The sequence below is a fragment of the Heterocephalus glaber genome, unplaced genomic scaffold, assembly GCF_053883595.1.
Source record: "Heterocephalus glaber isolate CG9 unplaced genomic scaffold, H.glaber_assembly_v1.0 deba00001504, whole genome shotgun sequence".
Classification (NCBI taxonomy): Eukaryota; Metazoa; Chordata; class Mammalia; order Rodentia; family Bathyergidae; genus Heterocephalus; species Heterocephalus glaber.
In genome coordinates, this window is record NW_028258324.1 from 74,770,585 (window position 1) to 74,791,714 (window position 21,130).

The following is a 21,130-nucleotide window of genomic DNA, read 5'->3' on the forward strand; positions in this document are numbered from 1 at the left end:
TTGCCCATCTTCCTGGAAACTCGTGCTGCCCTTTGAGGGCTCCTGCTGACTTGCAGCCCCGAGGCAGCTCCGTGGGGCCCTCCGGAGCGGAGCAGGCTCTGCTGTGCTCTCGTCCCAACTGCATGGTGTGTGCTGAGCCTGGCGACCCGCGCTTGCTCCGAGGAAGGTGGCACAGGTGCTGCTGCCCCAGCGATGTTGGAGTCTGGCTCGAGCCTTGGGAAGGCCTTGTGTGCCTGCTGGGGAGCGTGCGGTGAGGGAGGGACACTGCAGGGAGGAGCCGCGGGTCAGCTCCCCGTACCATCTCCATGGGCCCCGGGGCTCCTGCAGCCGAGGCTGGCCCCCCGCCCAGTCCTTGGCCTTGGTTCAGGGTGGACGAGGCCACCCGAAAGTCCCTGCACTGCTGCGTCCTCACCGAGGCTCCTTGCACTGCAGAGGATGACGGGGCAGCGGGTGGGAAACGCTGCGTCCCCTCAGACAAAGGAGTTGGGCGTGGGACAGGAACTCCGTGCCTGCGTCATCTTTGGCCAGAGCCGAGAACTAATTTTCACCCCACAGAAGGGCAGCGTAGCTCCCTGGAGTCCTGTGCTCCAGGGAGACTCCCAGCCCCTCTTGCACCGCCCCTGTCCCCTGCTGGGCCGATTCCTCCCTCCGTAGCTGTGGGACCTTCCCCCCGGTGCTGATGGCTTTGGGGCAGCAGTGTGCCTCTCGCCTCAGACTAGACTCAAAGACCGAGGGCGGCTCCTCTCGCCGCTGGGATGCCCGCGTTGGCCCAGGACACTCGGCAGCAGACTGCCCTCCATGCGTGTCCTCGGTCAGCACTGCCCCAGCACTGCCCCGTGGGCTCCTGTCTCCGGGGCAGCTGTGTGGGTTCAGACGCAGCAGCTGCTCAGGGCCCGCAGTCCCCAGGCACCCGAAGGTGAGGCAAGGGCTCTGCTGGCCCTCGGGCTCCTCCTGCTGCCCCTGAGCCTGTTTCTAGGGTTCCCAGGGTGTCCAGCTCAGCTGTTTCTCCTCCTATTGCACAATGCACTTTCGAGAATGGCTAAAATGTTGATCTCACTTTAGCTGCTGTGCTACTTGAAGTAATAAGAGAAAAAGTGTTTTTCTCCCCAACCCCGAGGAGGTAGATAATTCCTTCAGTGGTACAGGGTGCATTTGCTGGCAATTACACAATGCTGACTACATCCTGGAGGCTGAAGCTGCAGCTCTTGGAAGAGTCTGCAGGAGTCTTCACCAGCTTGCCAGGCACAACAGTCCGGACCCCCTGGGTCCCCACACAGGCCTCTTCAGGCTGCTGTAACAAAATACCTGAGGCCGAACGCTTTTTAAGCAATCAAAATGCGTTTCTCGGAGTTCTGGGGCTGGGAAGCCCAGGATTAAGGCACAGCCTGCCTCGTGTTGGCTCGAAAGGTGTCCTGCTCACGACAGCGCCTGGGGCTGGGAGCCTGAGGGGTAGGAGCTGAGGGGCTTCCTGTCGCTCACGGGCACCGAGTCCGTTCATGAAGGGGCTGACCTCATGCCTTGGTCCTACCTCAACGCCTGCCTCTTGGTCTGTGACACTGACCCCTAGAGCCCTCCTTGAATTTTCAAGGTTCCACCATAGCAGACTTCCGGGCAGTGAAGGTCTTTCTCATTCCTACATGTCCTGCTCCCCGGGTCCATCCTGAGGTGCGGCCCCTGTCACCCCAGGGTCCCCCCAGGTGGGACTGCTTGGGTCCCCAACACACCAGAGCGTCCCAGGCCTGAACCCTCAGACACCATTTGGCAGAAGATCCCAGCAATACTGGGGACTTTGGATTTGTTCAAGATTACAAGGATGGGCTAGACAAACTGCAGGTGAAAACCCTGGCAAACCTGAAACATTTTCTGGGTGTTCATTTATTTAAGACCATAAGACACTTTGGAAGGAACATGTGCTTGATGTTCCGTGGAGTCATGGTGTCACCTTAGCAAGACCCTGCTTGAAAGTTTAGTAGACCTAGTGTGAAGTCCTGGACGGGGACACACACACACACACACGCACGCACACACGTGCACACACACACACGCCCCTACCTTTCTTCCCGGAACACAGGAAGGAGACTAAGCCCATCCTGGAGTGGAGGACAGTGTTGTTCCTCACCCACAGATGGGGCCACACCTGTCCTCACAGGGCTGCTCCCGTCCAGAGGCCTCAGACTGCTTTACAGTGCAGGTGATCAGAGCCCTGCGCCGCCTCTGCCCTCCCCTGGCGACTGCAGGCCCACGCTGGCGGGGTGCAGGGGACCCCACTTCTCCAAGCACAGCGCTGCCCTGCCCGCTCCTGGCCACTGTCGGCAGTGTGCCGAGACTGCACTTTGCTCAGCTCCTGCCGGGCTCCTGTTCCCCTCTGTGGTCGGTCGCCTCCTCCCTGCAGGTGCTGGCTGGGCTGAGGACTCGGTTCCTTCTGGGGAAGAGGAGGGAAGTTTGGGTCCTCAGCCAAGATGCCAAGTCTTGGGTCAGCAGAGGCAGAGTCTGAGCTCGGGGCCTAGTGGAACACAGGCCTCAGGCCCGAGGCCCGGCACAGCCTGGGGCTGGTGCTGCATGGCTGAGCCTGCGTGGGCCGCACAGACAGCTGTGTGGTGTGGTGGCCTCCAGGCTGGAGCCACACCCAAAGCCCCAAACCGGGAGGAAGACCGCACACAGGCCCTGAACACCCAGGCAGGAATTAGCAGGCAGGGGTGTGCCGGTGGCAGCCGCCCCGTGGGGAAGGGACCGGCGGATGCAGAGCCTGGGCCGGAGGGGCAGGCGGCGGTGGAGAGCCCGGCTGGCGCTGGCACGAGGGAAAGGCTTCAGCTCCGGGTGGTGCTCTGTCCGCTTTCTGACATCACTTGGCCCGCTTGGGGCCCAGAGAGATGGGGGATGGGAAGGGGCTTTTGGCCGGTGGGGCAGGCGGGACCCAGGGGAGGGGCCGCCGGCCTGGCACTGTTGGGTCCCCTCACCGGCACTGTGGGCGCTCCCCCAGCACAGCCACACGCGCAAGTGGGGAGCCCCGGCACAGAGCACAGAGCGGGCCGGCCTCATCTCCGAGTCCCTCTGCGGAGTCGGACGCGGGCAGCCTTGGGTGCTCGGTGCTCCTGGTCGTCCAGGAGAGGCCGCCGGCTCATCGCTCTCCTCCCGCCTCACGCGTTGACGGCCACCGAGCTCAGCCCTCACAGGCTGCCTTGGTGGGACAGCGGCATCCGTCCGGAGCCGACAGGCGGGGCAGCTTGTGGGGGCCTGAGCAGGGTGCAGCCTGCGCCAGCCGAGCCTCCACATCCTCGGGCCGCGGCCACAGAACAGGGCAGGCCCTGGGCTGGCCTCAGGCCTGTCACCAGTCACCCAGGCCTGCAGAAAGAACCCCACCCTGCTCACCCGGATCCACCACCATCTCTGCCGCCTGAGGAGGAAGCCACTGGGGCGGGGCAGCGACCGTGGGGCAGGAGACAGGCGCTTCTGCTCTGTGGCCCCGAGAGCCGCAGGAAGCAACCCGGGTACAGGGGACGGACACACAGGCCCACGCTCAGCTTTGTTTCTCTGAGTGAACAGCCGGCCTGGTCGGGTTTGTGTCTCGAGCCCGGCTGCGGGGGGCCGGTTCACAGCCTGGGCCACAGGACGAAGGCAGGCGGTGCCCAGGCCCATGGCACAGGCAGGCCACTCACGCCACGCTGTGCTCTCTCAACAGCAGGTGCAGCCGGCAGCCGACAGCCTGAAGGAAGGGGGGAAGGAGACGGCTGCCTGAGCCCATCCCCACGCCTGTCCCTTGCCGTGTCACCAAGCCAAGCCCACGTGGGAGCCGTCCACGCCCTCTGCTGCCTCCGGAGCGCCCCTGCCGCCCTGTGGCAGGCTCTCCACAAGGCCCCACGGTCTGCCTGCTGCACCAGGGCTTGCCCTGCAGAAGGGGAACAGTTCCCTACCCTGAGCCTCCTCCCGGTGTCAACGAGCATTAAAGGCCACCTAACACCTCTGACTCTGGCTTCCCTGCCCAGATGGGCCCCGAACTGCTCTGTTCTAAGGTGAACCTGGGTCAGATCGGCAAAGGCAGAGCAGTGGCTGGTGGTAGACATCCAGGATCCCGGCTCCTGAGAAGGCGGAGGCTGGAGGGTCACAAGTTTGAGCCCATCCCAGGTGACTCAGCAAGACCCCGACTCAAATATTCAGCATAATGGCGCAGGGGGGAGACAGGAAGGCAAGGTGGGGACCCGGGCCTCCGGGAGAGCTGCTGCTGCTGCTTCTGCCACTGCCCGGGGGGCCCGCGAGGCCAGTTGCTCGCGCAGTGTGCTGCCACTTGAGGTGCCCTGGGGGCTCGTGCCGCAGTGGAGGTGCCATCCCCCATCCCACTGACAGGCTCGGCCGCTGGGAGGGCTCGGGGCCTCTGTCCCGAGCCCGGTTCAGACTGTGGGCTGCTGAATGCCCTGGCGAAGAGGCCTGGGGCCGGGCAGGGGGCTGAGCCTGTCCCCACCAGCGGCTCCGCGCCACCGCCCTCACCTCCAAGTCCCTTGTGTTTGGGAGCCCGGCTCCCCGCCGCCACGTCACCAGTGAGGACGGCCCCTCCGCAGGGCTCGTGTCCTAAGGAATCAGGTGGTGGCAGCCACCCCAGGCCCGAGTGCCCTGAGCCAGAGGGCTCATCGCCCAGCCTGCCCCGAGACGCTGGGAAGGGACAGGGTCGGGTAGGGCCCGGGCCCAGCTCCTGTGGTCGCCAGAGCCTGGCTTTGGGGACTGTCATGTGGACACTGGCTGTGAGGGTGGGTCCTGGGCACCAGGGGCCCCTCAGCCATCTGTGCTCACAGCTCTGCCTCTGTCCCTGTTGGCCACACCACCAGCCGGGGCACTGCTCAGCCAGACTTGTACCCCACGTACACAGGTGGCATCCGCTTGTGGCCCTGCTCAGAAACCAGGTGGCACGCTTGGCAGGATGGGACAGGAACTGCCGTGCCCTTTGCTGCCCACACACCAGCGCCCCTTGACTGAGCTGAGGGTGCGGGGCACTGTCCCCCACATTGGCTCGCAGGGTCCCCTCTGCCCCTTGGGTCACTTCCAGCTGGAAGCCTCGCCTTGCTGACTCTTCCGTGCTCTCACTGGTGGGCTCCCCTCAGCCTGGGCTCCTGGCCACCCCCGATGACCCCCACCCAGTGGGAATGAGGACCGTGGCAAGTGGAAGCCCACACTCCTCAGGCTGCAGGGAGAGGGGCACCCACTCCCTGACAGTGGGCAGGAGGCAGGGACAAAGCTCCACAGAACAGCCAGCGAGGGGGACTCGCCCAGCCGTGGGGAGCTTGGACCCCAGGCCCAGGCTCTCCCAGCCACCATGCAGCTGTCACCAAGGAGGGGCTGTCACCAGGGATGGCGGGGGCACACTGTGTGGGGCGGGTCATAGGAGAAGGTCCCCTCGGCTGGGTCCCAGCAAGCTGTGGGGCTCCGCCCAGGGTCACCCTGTGGGCAGGCAGGAAGCGCCCCCGACTCGCGGACACCGTCCCTGCCAGCACTGTGGCAGCTGGGCTGGATGCCTCCACCTCCAGAGACGGCGGCAGGGACCGCGTCCTCTGTCACCTGTCCACGCACCTCGAGCTCGCCTCCTTCCACAGGTGGGACAGACAATCACCAGGTCCCATAGGTGGCCAGAGCAGCTGCAGCCAGGCCAGGTCACCTCATCCCGACCCCTCGGACACACAGGACCCAGGAGGGGCTCCTGCTGCCCCCACACCCTGGGTGTGCCCTGCAGGCCAGATTCCTGCTGCTGTCCTGGCTATGGGGAGAAAACAGGCCCATGGGCCCAAGTGAGCTCTCACCTGGTGTGGCACCTGCAGGAGGCCCTCAACCCTACTGCCTTGTCCCCAGCCCAAGCCAGCAGCTCCTGTTTCCTTGCACAAGAAACCAGGGAGGAGGACGAGGGACAGAGGCACAGGCCAAAAAGATCCAGACGGTCTTGGGCCTCACAGAGTCGGTGCCTGACAGCATGACCCCAGCGAGGTTTTCTCCCTCCGTCCTCCACACGGCACCTGAGAGTGGCTTGAGAGGGGACCTGACAGAAGCAGGGGCCTCTAGGGACCTAGCAGGACCACAGTATGGATTCTGTTCCACCTGCACCCTATGAGGGAAAGGCCCCGGGAGACCAGACAGGCAGAGGGCAGGCACAGGGCCACTGTCCCCTCTCCAGGTGGGCACTAAGGCCCCAAGAGCCAGGCCAGGCCCAGCTGAGGCTGCCCGGGGCGGGGGGGGGGGCACACCTGCTGAGGAGCCAGCAAGGCCGTCACTGGTGTCGGGGACCTGGGAGTGGAGAGGAGATTACGTCAGAGAATTAGTGGGGACAGACGGGGACACAAGAGTCACAAGAAGACCCCGGCTTCTCACACTGAGGAGAAGCCAGCAGAGAAGCAGGGGAGGAGCCTGTTACTGAGACTCACTGGCGGCCATGACAGCGGGAGGGGACCGTGGTCGGCCCTCTTGCCAGAAAACCGAACAGTGCATGAAGCAATGGTTTTCAGACACTGGGCCACAGGCCAGACAGGACTGCCCTGAAATCCGACTTTTTTCATAAATACAACAAAATCCAACATTCAACAATGTGCAATTCACTGTTCAGCACTGAAATTAAAAAGGCAAACTAGAATTTTATACCCAGCAAAACTATCTTTCATACGTGAATAAAATTTTTTTGACAAGCAAAGCTAACAGGAGGGCTTCCAGCAGACCTGTGCTGTGAGAAGTGATGACTGTTCTAGAGTTGGAGGAAAACACCCAAATTTGTGTTTTCACCAGGAAATGAAGGGTGCTAGAAATTACAAATACGTAGGTAAAATGTTCCCCTCTCATTTAGTATCCTAACAACTATTTTTACCACTCTATACATATGTAAAAATAAAATAGCAATCGCACAAATAACAGAAGGAAAATGGAAGCATGCAGATGTAGACTGATATTCCACCTGACATTCTAAGGTAGGCTGCGAGGTACTGATATATACTGTAAAGCCTACAGCAGCCACTGAAAAAGCACAAGAAGCCAACAGAGGACAGTAAATGGAATAAAAAGTGATCAGCAGATGTGGTGCACACCTCTATCTTTTCAGCACTCCGGGAGACTGAAACAGGAGGACTGCAAGTTTGAGCCCACCCCAAGCAGCTCAGCAACTGGATGAGACCCTATCAACAAGTAAGAAAGGGTTGGAGATGTCCTGGATTCAATTCCCAGTGTCGGGAAAAAGTGATTAGTCAAACCAAAAGAAGGTAGGAAAGCAGGGAAAAGAGACCAAGACCAGATGAGACAAATAGAAAGCAACCAGAGAAAGGAAGGTTTAAGTCAAACTGTTCAACAACCGCACTCAATGTAACGGGTCTGAGCACTCCGGCAAAAGCAAATTGGCCAAATAAGCAAAACCCAACTAACTCTAGGCTGAGTAAAAACCTGAATTTAACATCACAGTTAAGAGCAAAGAATGGAAGATTCTCAGGGCCAAGAGGAAGGTGGAGGAGCTCTGCTGGGGTCACACAAATCAGGTCTCAGAACAGAAAATCCTTTCCCAGGGCAAGGGCACTGCACACTAACGACCCATAAATGCATATGTGCTGAACAACAGGGCTCCAGTTCCATGAAATAAAACTGACAGAAGTGAAGATACACACCGGTGTGATCAGAAAATAGGGTTTCAATTTTAAAAGTTTATTATAGTAAAAGCCACATTGGCAAAATCTTCCTCCTTGCTACAAACGCAGGCATCCCATCATCCTTGCCACTGTCCAGCTGCTCTGGAGTCCACTTTCCTGAGAGTCTTTAGCTGCGCTGTCCAAGCTCCTTGATGTCCTGAATTGGTTCAAAATGTTGACCTTTCATGGTCATTTCGACTTTGGGGGAGAGTCAGAGTCACACGGTGCCCGATCCAGTGAATGAGGTGGACCAGGACGCAGCCTCATGTTTTTACGAGCTGCCTTGCTGTTGGATGGCGCTCGGCAGCAGCACCCACTGTATTTTTTATCACACTTAGTTAGATAAGAAAGAGGACTCCGGGGCCGGGGATTTAGCTCAGTGGTTCCACCGCCTGCCTCGCAAGTGTAAGGATCCAAGTTCAATCCCCAGCACCAAAAAAAAGGACTCCAGAGCTGCTTCAGAATGTGGACAGAACCATGGGCTGAGGGTTCAGGGAGGATCTTGACAGGGATTATTGGCAGTGTGTCTTTTACTCCGATAAATTTTTAGAATTGTATTACCCCTTATATGGTTGGTTCAACCTTCTTCTCAAGAGCTGCCACAGTGGGAGAAAATCAGTAAAGACACAGAACATGAACACTGCCAACCCACTGAGCTGGCGTGCAGAACATCCAGCAGCACTTTCCTAAAACCCCAGACATTCACCAGCACAGGCTACATGCTTCATCATGAAACAAGCTTTTCAGCTTAAGACTTGAATCGGCCACGTGAGGTGGCACACATCTGTAATCCCAGCACTCGGGAGGCTGAGGCAGGAGGATCACCACAAGTTTGAGGCCCGCCCGGGCTACATAGTGAGCTCAAGGCCAACCTTAAAACACAGAGCAAAATCCTGCCTTTAAAAAAAATTGTAGAAAGCATGTTCTGATTAAAATAGAATTCAACTAGAAACTAGTAACAGAAACTTGTGGAAAATCCCCAAACATTTGTAAACACCTTTTAAAGCATGTTTTGCTATTTTTTTCCGGTTTTTACTTTTTCTTAGTACATTTGCAATTTATCCTTTAAAATGATCATGTGTACTGCAGAGTGGGGAAGAGAGAACAAAGCCCAGGGCGATGGCAGAGGCCGCCTGAGACAGTGGTGCCCTGCTTGTGGGCATCAGGGACTGGCTTCGGGGAAGTTTCTCCACGGACAGGGTGGAGGGGGTCAGGTTGTCAGGGGAGCGTGCAGGGCCCTTGCCCACTGAGAGGAGGCGGTGCTCGAGCGATAGGACCAGCTGGGCCCAGTGCCTGAGCGCAGGGCTGCGGAGCTCTGCCGTTAGGGGACATGCTCAGCTGTCCAGAGTGGTGACCATGGAAGCAGTGAGAGGGGCCTGGACATCAGGATGGAAGAGTAGAGGATGGATGCTGAGGGTTCTGGCGGTCTGGGGTCACCATGATAGCATCAGGGAGGACTGAGGTGAGGCTGCGGGTGTGGGCTCAGAACAACTGAGACCTGAGTGGACGCGTCCACGGGGAGAAGTGAACAGTTGACATGATGCTCTGGGGGCTCTGCCAGCACAGATGGCAATGTGCAGGTGGACCAGACGCCAGAAGGGAGCCTGGCATCTCACCTTCCGAGGTTGGGGACCAAGGAGAGGGGACTGAACAGCAGCAAGGAGGAAGTAGGGTGGACAGACAGTAAGTTTCCAAGCAGAGGTGGAGGGGTGTGAGAAGGGACCTCGGACGATGCCACCCTGAGGCTGCAGGGCGGGGCTGACACAAGGCCTAGGCCTCGTGGAGGGGGTGAAATGGATTACAGCAGTGGTCACCCAGAATCAATGAATGTCCCACTGAACTGCACAATTTCACAAATTTAAACAGCAAATTCCGCAGTAAGTGACTTACAAGGCAGTAAAGCCACTTGCCAAACTGGCCCACTGGACCTGTCACGTGGGTATCACTGACTCTAGCACAGCAGCCCCCGTGAGGCAGCAGCAGGGCCAGCGTGGCAACGGGGAGCAGAGGAGAGGACCCAAGGACGCGGCCACCAGAGCAACGCGCTGTAGAGGGAAATGGAGTCACGTTGGCTTCATCTGCTGTAGGAAGAGTCCACCGCAGAAGCGAAGACGGACGAAGCAAGAGAAAGGACAGAATGACCGGAGCCTGGTCCCCACCGCTCCCACGGACCAGGAGTGAGCAGGGCGGGTCTTCGCTCCACGCATCTGGAGGGCGCAGTGACCCGAGACGGGACAGATCCGAGCTCGAGCAGCAGAGCCACTGGACCTGGGTGTTGCGAGCGCAGAGCGGGCACCTCGAGGACACACACAGACGGGACGCGGCTTCTACTGCTGAACACCAATGTCACTTTATTATTGGGATTATTCTCCATTTGTCACAGACCTGTAAATGTTTACACAACGAGGAAAGTCCGCCAGAAATGGAAGCAACTGAGCGAATCAGCTGATAACTGTGTGCCCTTGGAACACACATCAATTCTGCAGGACATCGTTAATTCAGTCCAGGCTCACAGCTATTCTTAGAATTGGTGTCAAGATTGTCACTACTTTAAATACATACAGAATTGTCAGAAGTACATAATTATATATATACACACATACAGAAAAATACAAGACTGTTTTCCACAATATTTAATTATGCACTACTGTAACTCTATGCAACTTCTGAAGACAGAGGTTAGGGTACAAGTGGCTGTGGAGCAGGCTAAGGAGTTTGGTCCAAGAGTATCTCAATGTAATGGTGTTCCGCCCCCTCCCTTACAGCTGACGCACGACGACATACGACACATGCACCGTCAATTCACTTACGGACGGCTGAGACACCACTCAGACAGATGTGTGGCCCAGAGGGCCAACCAACCACACACAACTAATAAGGCTATGATACAGCTCTGCAGCATAAATGGTCAACACTGCTGATCCTAAAGTGAGCACCATATATACATCTGAATATAAAAACCACTGAAAACCAAACACAGGTGGGTTAGTTAAAAGGTGCCATTCCAAGGCTATGCACAATCACAGGAAAAGTATTTACAGGACTTGGAAAACAGCTGCAACAAAGAGTTTATTGCCAATGCCCTTTAGAAACCTCTCTCCTACGTTTAATACAGATGTTACGCTCACTATCTACGTGAACCACACATCTTATTTCTGGCCCTTTAAAGATCCCTGCTCAAGAATTTCAAGCAAATATGTTCTATGGCTTCACCCACACATCTATTCTCATAGCTTTCGGTATAAATATCACAATGAACTAGAGCTGTAGCTTAAGACGTATCTAGCTACCTAGGCCTACAAAGTAAAGTGAGGATCTAAGTATCATCTGTACTTATACGGTTAGGTACACTGTGCGAGTCGAGTTCTGAGTATGATGCGCTCACCAGCCCTGTGCCGCCGAGCAGTGTGCTGCGGACACCGAGGCTGCCCGCTGCAGCTCTTCCATGCTCTGCTGCTCTGAGTCGAGCTCGTCACTCCGAGGCGAGCCGTGATGGAGCCAGAGTGAGGAGGGGCCCGGGGCCGGCCACAGCCCACCTGAAGGTTGCTGAACACTGCTTTCAAGCCCCCAGGGCACAGCATGAGAAAACAGCATCTGTCCTTGCGAAATTCACAATCTGCGATCAATCGCATCCTGCAAGATGAACTGCCATGAGATGATTATCTGGTCTAAAGTGTCTCTGTGTTCGGACAGGTTAAAGCCAGAGTCCTCTGATTGTTTTCTGGCAGGAAGGCAAAACAAAATACAGGGGAACAGCTACAAAGAAGGCTTTGCACATCTTTGACTGCTGAGTGAATTTTACCTTTTTATCTGTATTTCTGATCAGCCAATTTTCATAGCTAGCTGAGCTAAAGGATGGAATGAAATGGAAATAACAAGAGATAAGCTATTAGCAAACTCCTAGGAAACAAATCCCAGGAAGTTTGGTGTGCACCACAGACGTGAGACTCGGCCGGCATCTGTTGCGCTCTGCCGAGCAGGGCCTGCCGCTGCCGCTGCCTCCGTCCGCTTGGTTTTGAGGATGCCAGCGGCGGGCCCCACGCAGCCCTGCAAGCGCTGCCCACGGGCAGCCTGTGCTCCGCTGGACGGACGGACAGTCAGGCACTCACCTCATCGTAGCATGGGACTGTCTGCGAGCGCCGGGCACCGTGGGGAAGCTGCTTCAGAAAGCTGTCTTCCCCCTCACCTCTAGGAAAGTGGGAGAATCCTGTTCGGTGACCTGTGAGAGCCCAAGCTTCCTGTTTCACAGTCTAGCGTAAGACACAGGTGCGGGCATTTGGGGTCGCAGTTCAGGGTTCTCAGTGCAGACGCTTGCCGTCCTCGGCTCCGCCGGGCTGTGGGCGGCAGGGCCACGCCGCATTATTGCTTTGGTTCTGTCTCGGGCACCGCTGGCGCCTCAGAGCACGGAGTTACTGGATCACAGAAGGTCAGGACAGGAACTTAGATTGTGCACAAGAAACAAATGCATTTCTCTCTCTCTAGGTTAAGTGCAGAACATCAAATTTCTAAGTGCTCCATTTACATTAGGTTCCAAACGTACAATTTAATTTCATCCCGATCATCCACATTAGAATTATGACGGTAGAAATGACACACAGACTTTGCGGCCGGAAAGAAGCGGGCCTAGCAGCATGCAGAGACCATGCGCGGTCGCGGGGCGGGGCGGGGCGGCTCAGATGACGTGGCAGCAGCTGGCGGGGCTGGAGGCGCACAGCAGGCCCTCCTTGGGGCTCCGCCCGATGTTCACGGAGATGGTCCTTTCACACAGAGGCAGCTGCAGCACGCTGCTTTTCAGCTTCTTGCTCTTTATACGGTCTAGTTCGGCGGTGGCCCCGGCCACGTGCTCGGAGAAGAACTGGATGCCACCCACAGCCGGGGCCGGGCCGGCGCCCACGGCGGAGCCCACACACATCTTCCACGAGGACTTCTCCTGCACCTTCACGCTGGACAGCGCCAGCGCCCGCGCCCGCTGCGGGTCCATGATGTGCTTGGCGCCGCCCTGCAGCTGGGAGCCCAGGCACAGGCCCACGAGTTTGAGGCTCTCCACGAGCTCCCCGGCGCTGCGTGCGGCCAGCTGCACGGCGCTGGGAGGCCCCGGAGCGCAGCGGCGCGTGGAGCCTGAGGTGCCGCCCGGGGTGCCGCCCGTGCCCCCCGAGGGGCTGCCCCCGCCCGTGCTCCTGTCCCCCGGGCCGGCCTGCTCCGCGCCGCTGCTGCTGGGGCCCGGCTTGCTCTGGCCTCCGCCGTCGCCCCCGCTGCCCGGGGGCCCCTCGCTGCTGTCCCGCCGGTGCCAGGAGTAGGGGAAGCCGCTGTCCTTGTCCAGGCGCCGTCGGCCCTCGGAGTCATCGTCGCTGGTCTCGGAGCTACTGCAGCTGGAGCCCCGGGCCTGGCTCTTCCTCCGGTGGTAGCGCTTGTGCACAGTGCCCGGGGAGGCGATGTTCATCTTCAGCCTGCTCAGCTTCGGGGGCAGGTTCTCGTCCATGTCGAACTCGTCGTCGGACTCCCCCTCCTCGAAGATCTGGTTGAGGACGGGCGCGCTCTTCCTGGACGTCAGGCGGTTGGTCACAGACGGCTTCCGCCGCAGAACCACTTGTGTGGACAGGGACATGGGCTTCCTGTCCTCCTCCTCTTCCTCCTCGTCCTCCTCCACCCTGAAGAGACACTTCCGCCCGCTGACCGCGGGTTTCAAGCTCGAGGGAGGCACTGTGGAGAGGGCGGGTCCTGCCAGCTCGGGGAGCTCCTCCTTCTTGGCCGACTCACACAGGCCTTTGCTCCTGTGGCCATTGAGGACGCTGTCGGTGGCCCGAGCCGGAGACGGAGGGACAGCTGCGTGGGACAGAGGCGTGGCTGTGAGGTCGTCCTCCAGGTCCTGGGGCACATCGATCTTGGTTGGCCACGACTGCCTGTGCAACACATCAGAAGGAGAAAAGGTATGCAGTCACGCACAGACGCTGGTAAAAGACATAGAGAAGTACAGCACTAAACCCACAGAGCCAAAAGGAGACAGGGCAGCAGCCTGGCAACCCCATCCTGCCCGGCCCCTGTCGGCCGGGATGCCAGGGGCCACGTGCTGCCAACAGGAGGCCATGCAGGCGCGACCTCGTCACAGCTGCCTGCCGGGGGCACGCAGGCGAGGGGCTGCACCCCAGAGGAAGCACTCACTTTCCAAAGCCTGCACAGCACCCAGACGACGTGTGATTGGAAAATGCGGAAATTTAAAATTCCAGTGAGAGACACACTGTCCTGAGTCCCCTCAAAATCCTCCCTCTTACACTGAACACTCCTCCCGTCGCCCTGGCCACTTTCTGCAGCGGCTCTGCAGGCCTCTTTCTTGAGGGTCTATAGTTGCTCTGCCCTGGCTGCCTCGATGGGTCATCTTGACTTTGGGAAGAGCCAGAAGTCCCTCGGTGCCAGATCCGGTGACCAAGGCAGATGAGGACACAGCGCCGTGTTTTACGAGCTGCCTTTTTGCGGGCTGGCGCTTGGCAGCAGCAGTCACTGTATTTTTGATCACACCTCATAAAGACACTCAAGAAAGTGTACCCCCAAACTGCAAGAACGATAAATGTGTTCAAAGCCAGGCGGATTTTGAGGGGGATTAATAGCGATGTGTCTTACTGTAATAAATTTTTTAAATGTAAAGATTCACTGTATATTTTGACCACACCTCTTACTTTATTCCTTTGATGCCTACAGCTCAGGTTTGTAAGCTGTAGTACTGCTAATAAAATTCACCTGGAATTTCCAGCGCTGCTTTTACAGCATTTATAAAAATAAGTGGAAACAGTTTAATGGGTGCTGGGAGAAGAGTGTATAACTGTCATGTATAAATCTCTTCCTAAATAAAAACTTTCTCTAGCTCTAAGTACGTGTACTTTCACACGCCCATAAGGAGTACTGTGAGGCCAAACGGGTCCTGTTTAAACACTGGCTTCGCTCTCCAGTCTAGAGTCACCCACACGATGAGAACACCGCTTGGTGGCCCCCGGGGACTCTGAAAATGGAGTGCTCTGCCTGCCACCTTGAATGGTGCTCTGAGTCCTCAACTGCCCTCCCTGTCTGGGGGATGGGAGGTGCCAGAGGCGACTTGACACCAGACCTTCCAAACAGCCACTTCCACTTGGTGACATTTTCGTCTTCATTTCACACCAATTGTGTTGGTCTAAAAATAAAGCCCAATGGAGCCTTCAGCCTGCAGATGCCCAGGGCTTTACACTGGTGTCTCCCCACGCAGCCTCCTAGCCCAGCTCGCCGGGTGCAGGAGGGGAACAGCGAAGGGGTGCCGCGTCGAGGCCAGGAGGTCAGGGCTGTCTGCAGCCGGACTCGGAAGCTCTTCCCAAACTGGCCCGCACTGAGCAGCGGGGCAGACCCGGTGGGGAGAGGGGCACAGACGGGTGGAGCTCTTCTCCCCTTTCCGCTCCACCTGAGAGCCGAGCCCCGCATCCTGTGTCTCCGGTCTGCCCCCACAAGGCCCGAAAGTGGTGGACATAGCGCCGTCTTCGGCCCACAAGGCGAGAAGGGAGGATGCCAACAGGAAGCGTGGATGGACCAATCACACTGACCAGGGCCCACGGTGATGGCTGCACGCAGGGGTCCACACACCGAACCCACTGTTTACCAACCCAGGCAGGGCGGCCGGGCCCTGCCCAAGGCCACACAGGCTCGAGTCAGTGATTTCTGGTGCTAGGCTGGGACCAGGACCGCCCCCTCCACTCTGGAGCTCGGCCCCCACGGAAGCAGGAGCAGGGTGAGGCGCCCTAGTGCTGCATGTTCCTGCCCCTCACAGCATCCCAGCTTAGCAGTTACTCCTCTCAGCCCGAAGGCAGGCAGCTAAGTCAGCGAGAGGTTAAGCAACCTGCTGGGCCAACCAGCAATGCACTGGAGGATCCCTGCCCACTCCCTAAACCCCGGGGTAGTATGAGGGTACAGAAATGCCCAACACATTTTAAAACCTATTTCAAATCACCGGGAGAAGAACTGGCATTGTTCCTGGAAGAATCAGGGGGAGGACAATGGGAGCATGTGAGCCCGGCTGGACGCTGCTTCCCCAGCCTGTCCCCGGCCAGGCCCACAGCCCAAGGCCGCGCCATGGGGACAGGACCCGCTCGGCACAGGGCCCCGAGCTGGCTGGCCTCTCCGCACCCTCACAGAAGAGGAAGGTGCGCCACTTCAAAACGTAACCCTACAAGACATTGCCCTCACCTAAACTGGGCCTTAATGTTGCTCGGGCTCGCTGACCGCGTCTGTATTTCCTTCTCCTGCTTCTCCCTCAGGATCCTCTCAGCCAGCAGGAAATAGGTGGCTGTGATGTGGTTGTACCTGTTGGTTTCCAGGGCTCTAAGGAAAAATGGAGGGAAGGTTAGCCACATAGACAGCTGCGCTTTTCACAAGAAGGACTGGTGATTTTTCAAAAGGATAAAAAAAATGAAATTTAATGACCAGGAAGCTTTAAAGTCATGCACAAAGGCAAACGGGGGAGGAGACTTAGTAGGTATTTAAGTCACTACCGAAATCCTAAAAGGCAACTACACATAAATGTTCATCTCAGTGAAAAAAAATGCAAAATGCTAACAGCATGTGGGCTTCATGTCAGTTTCAGATGTGCAAGAAATGGTGATGAACCCTCCCAGATGCTGTACGCTACCTGAAAGTCACTGTGTGTGAAACATTCACTGGTGAAGGATTTATCTGCTTCCAATGCAACAACATGAAGGCAGGACCTGCGGCCCTGTGTGCACTGATGCACTGTCAATCAGGAAAACCAGAAAGGGTGTCTGCTTTCAACTCTCCTTGCAATACGGGCACGGTGGGCACACGGGATTAAGGTGACTGAGATCATTCACTGCTTTTCTGGGTAAAATCAGTATTTTCATCCGTCCATTTAGAAAGCGGCGTTCACAGCGCACCTGTGTCCCTGGTGCTGGGCACGACACCCACCAAGGCATGGGGCCTACCGTGGGTCACCCTGGGACAGGGCCTCAGAAACCCCACGAGGCCCGTAAACACATAAGGACGACTTTCAGGCTCTGCGATACACCACGCATGCTCAGGACGGAAGCCATTCAGAGGTCAGTGCTGACTGTGTCTGCCTGGGGGATGGGGCGGGCGGCAGGAGGGCTTCCTGCAGAGCCGCTGGGGCTGGGGTCACGCTGCAGGCCAACGTGCGAGCCTGAACTCAGGGTAAGCAGCAGCGGGAGGCACTGAGGACTACGCAGGCCACAGCCCACAGGCGCCACACACCTTTCCCTGTGGATGGAGATGCTCCCTTGAGGTGAAGTCACACTAACTATGAACTCTCCATGCACTAGTGCTAGTGTGGATCTGAGGGAGACGCTGGGCCATCAGGGAGATGCACACAACCCTCTCCCTTAGTCATCCTCCACACACTCCTACACACATGTGCTCAGCGGACACACGTGTCCTGCGCTCTGCTCGGACAGCTCACATAAGTAGCTCTGTGTCATTCTGGGGACTTGCAATGCACCTGGAAACTTGGACAAATCTGTACTGAAACCCAAACCAAGAATCTGTTTACTTTTGTAAACCCTTCCCGCCAGGGTATGAGAAACCCCGAAGATGTATGTCCTGTACACAGGCCACACGGGCACCATGGGCCCCTCTGTCCCGGGTCTGGGACTAGGTCAGATCCGCAGTCAGAACACAGTGGGCCCCAGCCGTTACCTCCGCGTGGGCTTTTAGCTGTTTCCTCTTTCCATCATACCCAACTGTTTCTTCAATGAAATAAATAACTTTTGATATTTGTCTATGGAAACACTGAATATTTAGCCAGGACCTCTTAAAAATTGTCATGAGAAGCAGTTGCATCTACATGCTCTTTGACACCCAGCTGCTCGGGTTACTGACACCTGGCTGTGGGGGCTGGGTGGTGGAGCCCTTGCCTGGCATGCACGAGGCCCTGGGTTCTGTCCTCAGCATCAGAACAGCAAAAGCCAAAGCCCTGCTTCTGGTGTGAAGAGAAAGCAACACCACGAAAGCCTGCAGGGCCCGATGCTGCACAGGGCTCCAGGGAGAGAGGACTGAGCTCAGCTTGACCATACACGAGCATGGGCACTGTGTCATCCAGAGGAGATCAGGCAGGGCTGCTCTGATCTCCCCACTCCCTATGGAGACCGGCAGGAGACCTGGCAAGGAAGAGGACACTGCTACAGACAAGCTGTCCTCCCAGACACAATCCAGCCGCTGCACTGCACCCCACTGGAAGTGAGAAGGCCACGCACTCACTGACACCACCCGGCAGTGACTCACCTGTTCACTAGAACAAAACCCAATCAAAACACCCTGTGTGTCAGGCACCGGGCGGGGGCACTAAATAAAGACGTAACTCCTCCCAGCTGGGGCTCTACCACAACACAGGGTCCCAAAGACCCAGCAAGCCCCTTCTGGTAACCCCATCCTGGGCCCCTACTGGTCAGAACTGACATACTCTACAATGGCATCGCGATCGGCAATGTCCCCGAGCACCATGCGCTGGATGATGCTGTTGTGCTCCTCTTCCGAGAGGTTCTTGTAGGACACGAGGGGGATGTTGTACTTCATGGCCGGTGAAGGATCCACCCCCTGGAGCCAAGCATGGTTTTCAATCTCTTCTAAAGAGGCCCTTCTCTTGGGATCTCTCTGCAGCATCCGGGTGATCAGGCTGCAGAAGAAGGGAGGGTGGCCGTTACAGCAAACTGCTTACAAAGATGAGCAAGGGCAGACTTATTAAACATCTCTCACACCATCGATCCCACCAGGTTCCCAGATGGGCACAAGGAGAGTTCAGTGCCGTCACATTTGTAAAGTAACAAACTACAACCTACAGTTGCGCTGATGAGCCTGCACACCAACAGCGTCACTGTGCCGTGGAGTTAACGCAGGTACCAACATGTGCCCAGCTGCCGTGGGCGCAGAGCACGCCAGTACCAGACACAGTGGTTGGCAGTGACAGCCAGCCAGCTTGTAAACAAGTGAAATGCCATGCAAGATGTTTCTAGAAGCCAGGGATTTAGCTCAGTGGCACCGCACCTGCCTTGCAAGCCCAAGGTCCTGAGTTCGATCCCCAGTATTGGAGAAAAAAAAGAGCTTTCTAGAAATGGGTTTTATTTAAAGCACTGTGTTGACTGAATAAACACACGAGGAGGACTCAGCACCAACCATGCAGTGAGGCGGGGCCCGTGCGCTCCATGGGTACGCCTGCAGAGGACAGCATGAGGGCAGCACGCACCCCACAAACACTTGGCCTGGCTTCAGGGAGGCGGATGAGAGAGTGAGGGGTGCGCTGCCCAGTCCCGAGGGAGGCCTGCCCGACTCGGTGGTGCTGGGCATGGGCTCTAAGAACGCAGGGCCCACGTCAGCCCCATCTGGGTGGCGCTACTCGCTGGGTTTTCCTGTGCACGCCAGGGACCGAGCCCTGCACTCCACGTGCATCGAGCGCGTCACCTCTGAGGTGCGTCCCGGTGCTCTGACACCTGACCTGTAAGGAGTGGATCCAGACCTTCACACCCTAACTTCTTAACTGGCACCTAAGATGCGGCTCCACTGGGAAAGAAAGATCTTCAAGCTGGCAGGTTTCCTCTTCACAGGTGTTAGGAGAAATTCAAAACGTCGTTATTCTAGCAAATCCTTTAGTTAGTGGCAATGATCTCTGCTGGGTTCATTTTAAAATACTGAGAATATCAATGAAATACTACACTCCAAGAGCTCGCCCCATCAGCGACTTCTCGCTACAGCAATGACCAGGGTGCAACACTTGTGACCGCGAGGGACCAGCCTGGTGCACATCTCACCGCCGCTTCCCGTGCGCCCAAACAGAGCTCATGGGCAAACGGCCAAGAGCAATGCAGGGATAAAATCGAGCCCTGCTATGGGAACCTGAAACAGCGCAAGAGAGAAGCTTCACACTGCTGCAGAGAAAGGCAACTTCCACGGTGGTGTCTTCACTTCAAGCGAAGAAATCGCCACCTCGGAGGCGGCCAGTGAGGGGCTTCTTGAAAGCAAGCATACTTAACAAGCACATGGAGTAAGCGTGTGAGCACTTACCTGTATTCTAATGCTGAATTTCAAGTGAAAATCTGGGGCTCCCCCCCCAACGTCTCTCAAAACCACAGAAATATTAAACTCAAAGAGGAAAGTGAACTCGGATGCTTGGAAGCTGAATCGCCGCAGACTGAGCGGGCACGGAGAGGAGTGGACTCACACTTCCGGTCACGCGCCTGTCTACTTACTCTTTACACTCTTTCGACACGTGGGCTGGCACCGTGTACTTGCAGTCCATGATCATGGTCAGCGTCTCGCTGTCGTTGGCCTCTTGGAAGGGCGGCTGCCCACACACCAGCATGAACAGGATCACGCCCAGGCTCCAGATATCTGCAAGTGCAGACAAGGCTTACTGCCGGCCTATGTGAACACCACACGCAGTAAGAAGCACCCGTAGGCGCCTCTGAAGCAATCGAAAGCACTGTATCACAAAGCAAAAATGTCCAGGGAAGAAAACCGAAGCCTTGGTAGGGCAGGAAAGGGGTCTGTGTGCTCACTGGCTTCACTCATGGCCCAGGCTGGGCCACTGCAGAGTGAAGGCTGGCAAATGCTCTGTGGAGAGACAGAAGTCCCTCTGCAGCCGGCAAGATCATCCTGTGGCAGTGCCTTGCCAGCTCCCAGGCCAGAGCAGCACACTGTTCTTCTCCCCTGACAGCCTGCACCAGAATAAAACTGCTAAGACTTTAATGCTTTGAGGAGACCTGAAAGGGTCACAAGTATCTCAGCTGTCCTTCACCTCACTCCTGATGAGGCAGCTAGAACATTACAGCCCAGAGACCAGCGAAATGCAGCTGAGGATGAAGAGAAGCAACAGATCCGTCCCGCAAGGCGTAACCAACTAGGAGAAGGCCCCACCTTTCAAGCAGCAGAATGCAAGGAAGCACTCAGCCTGAGGACGACGCCCACTTGCAGGCTGAGCTCCAGAGCATCTCCGGGCCTCCCAACTCCAGCAGGAGGCGCCAGCGAGCCTCCTGTCATCGGGCAGCAATAAGCCACCGACAGGATGGAAAAGGGTGCTTTGTGAGATGAAAATGGACTTAAGATAAAAAGGACTTACGAACAGAACACACATGATAGTATGAACAGCCACATAACCAAAACTCAACTCCAGAAGCTTGGCAACCCCACAAGGCTTAGGAGGGGACGCCCTACCCTGCCACAGGCCTTTGTCATCATCTGTTAACGCTCAGCTGCAGCTCTCATGTAAGACACCCAAAAGAACACAGGTTCCAGGCCAAGAGCATTACAATTTGCTAAGAAAAATGACTAAAACTAAAACAGCACCAAAGGCAGAAACCCCACAGTTACACACAACGTGGTACTTTACATGTATAATACATTTTACTAAGGATGCACTAATGGAAAAAATGAAACAGAAAAATCTGCTGAACACATAGAAACACATAGATACAGAAGGCAGCTACCTGAGGGCCAGCGCGCCCGGCCCTGTGGGGCCCAGC

General features: G+C 56.9%; 2 protein-coding genes across 9 annotated transcripts in view; one reads left to right on the plus strand and one right to left on the minus strand.

Moving 5' to 3' along the window:
* The window catches only part of Ano10 (anoctamin 10), a 158,678-nt gene extending 140,599 nt beyond the window's left edge, over positions 1–18,079 (plus strand). For 3 of the 4 annotated variants that reach the window (XM_004835075.4, XM_021257730.2, XM_021257747.2), the window contains one exon: positions 3,680–3,964. In XM_004835075.4, coding sequence (XP_004835132.1) covers positions 3,680–3,736 — 57 coding nt within the window. In that variant the 3' untranslated portion in view covers positions 3,737–3,964. Of the gene's footprint in view, positions 1–3,679; positions 3,965–16,227 lie in introns of those variants that run through there. The other variant, XM_004835076.4, reaches the window with a different exon arrangement.
* Positions 9,963–21,130, minus strand: part of Snrk (SNF related kinase) — a 43,166-nt gene continuing 31,998 nt past the window's right edge. For all 5 annotated transcript variants that reach the window (XM_087186887.1, XM_087186888.1, XM_087186889.1 and 2 more), the window contains 4 exons: positions 19,859–20,000; positions 18,079–18,291; positions 15,837–15,971; positions 9,963–13,537 (listed from right to left, as the gene is read on the minus strand). In XM_087186887.1, coding sequence (XP_087043013.1) covers positions 12,310–13,537; positions 15,837–15,971; positions 18,079–18,291; positions 19,859–20,000 — 1,718 coding nt within the window. In that variant the 3' untranslated portion in view covers positions 9,963–12,309. The remainder of the gene's footprint in view (positions 13,538–15,836; positions 15,972–18,078; positions 18,292–19,858; positions 20,001–21,130) is intronic.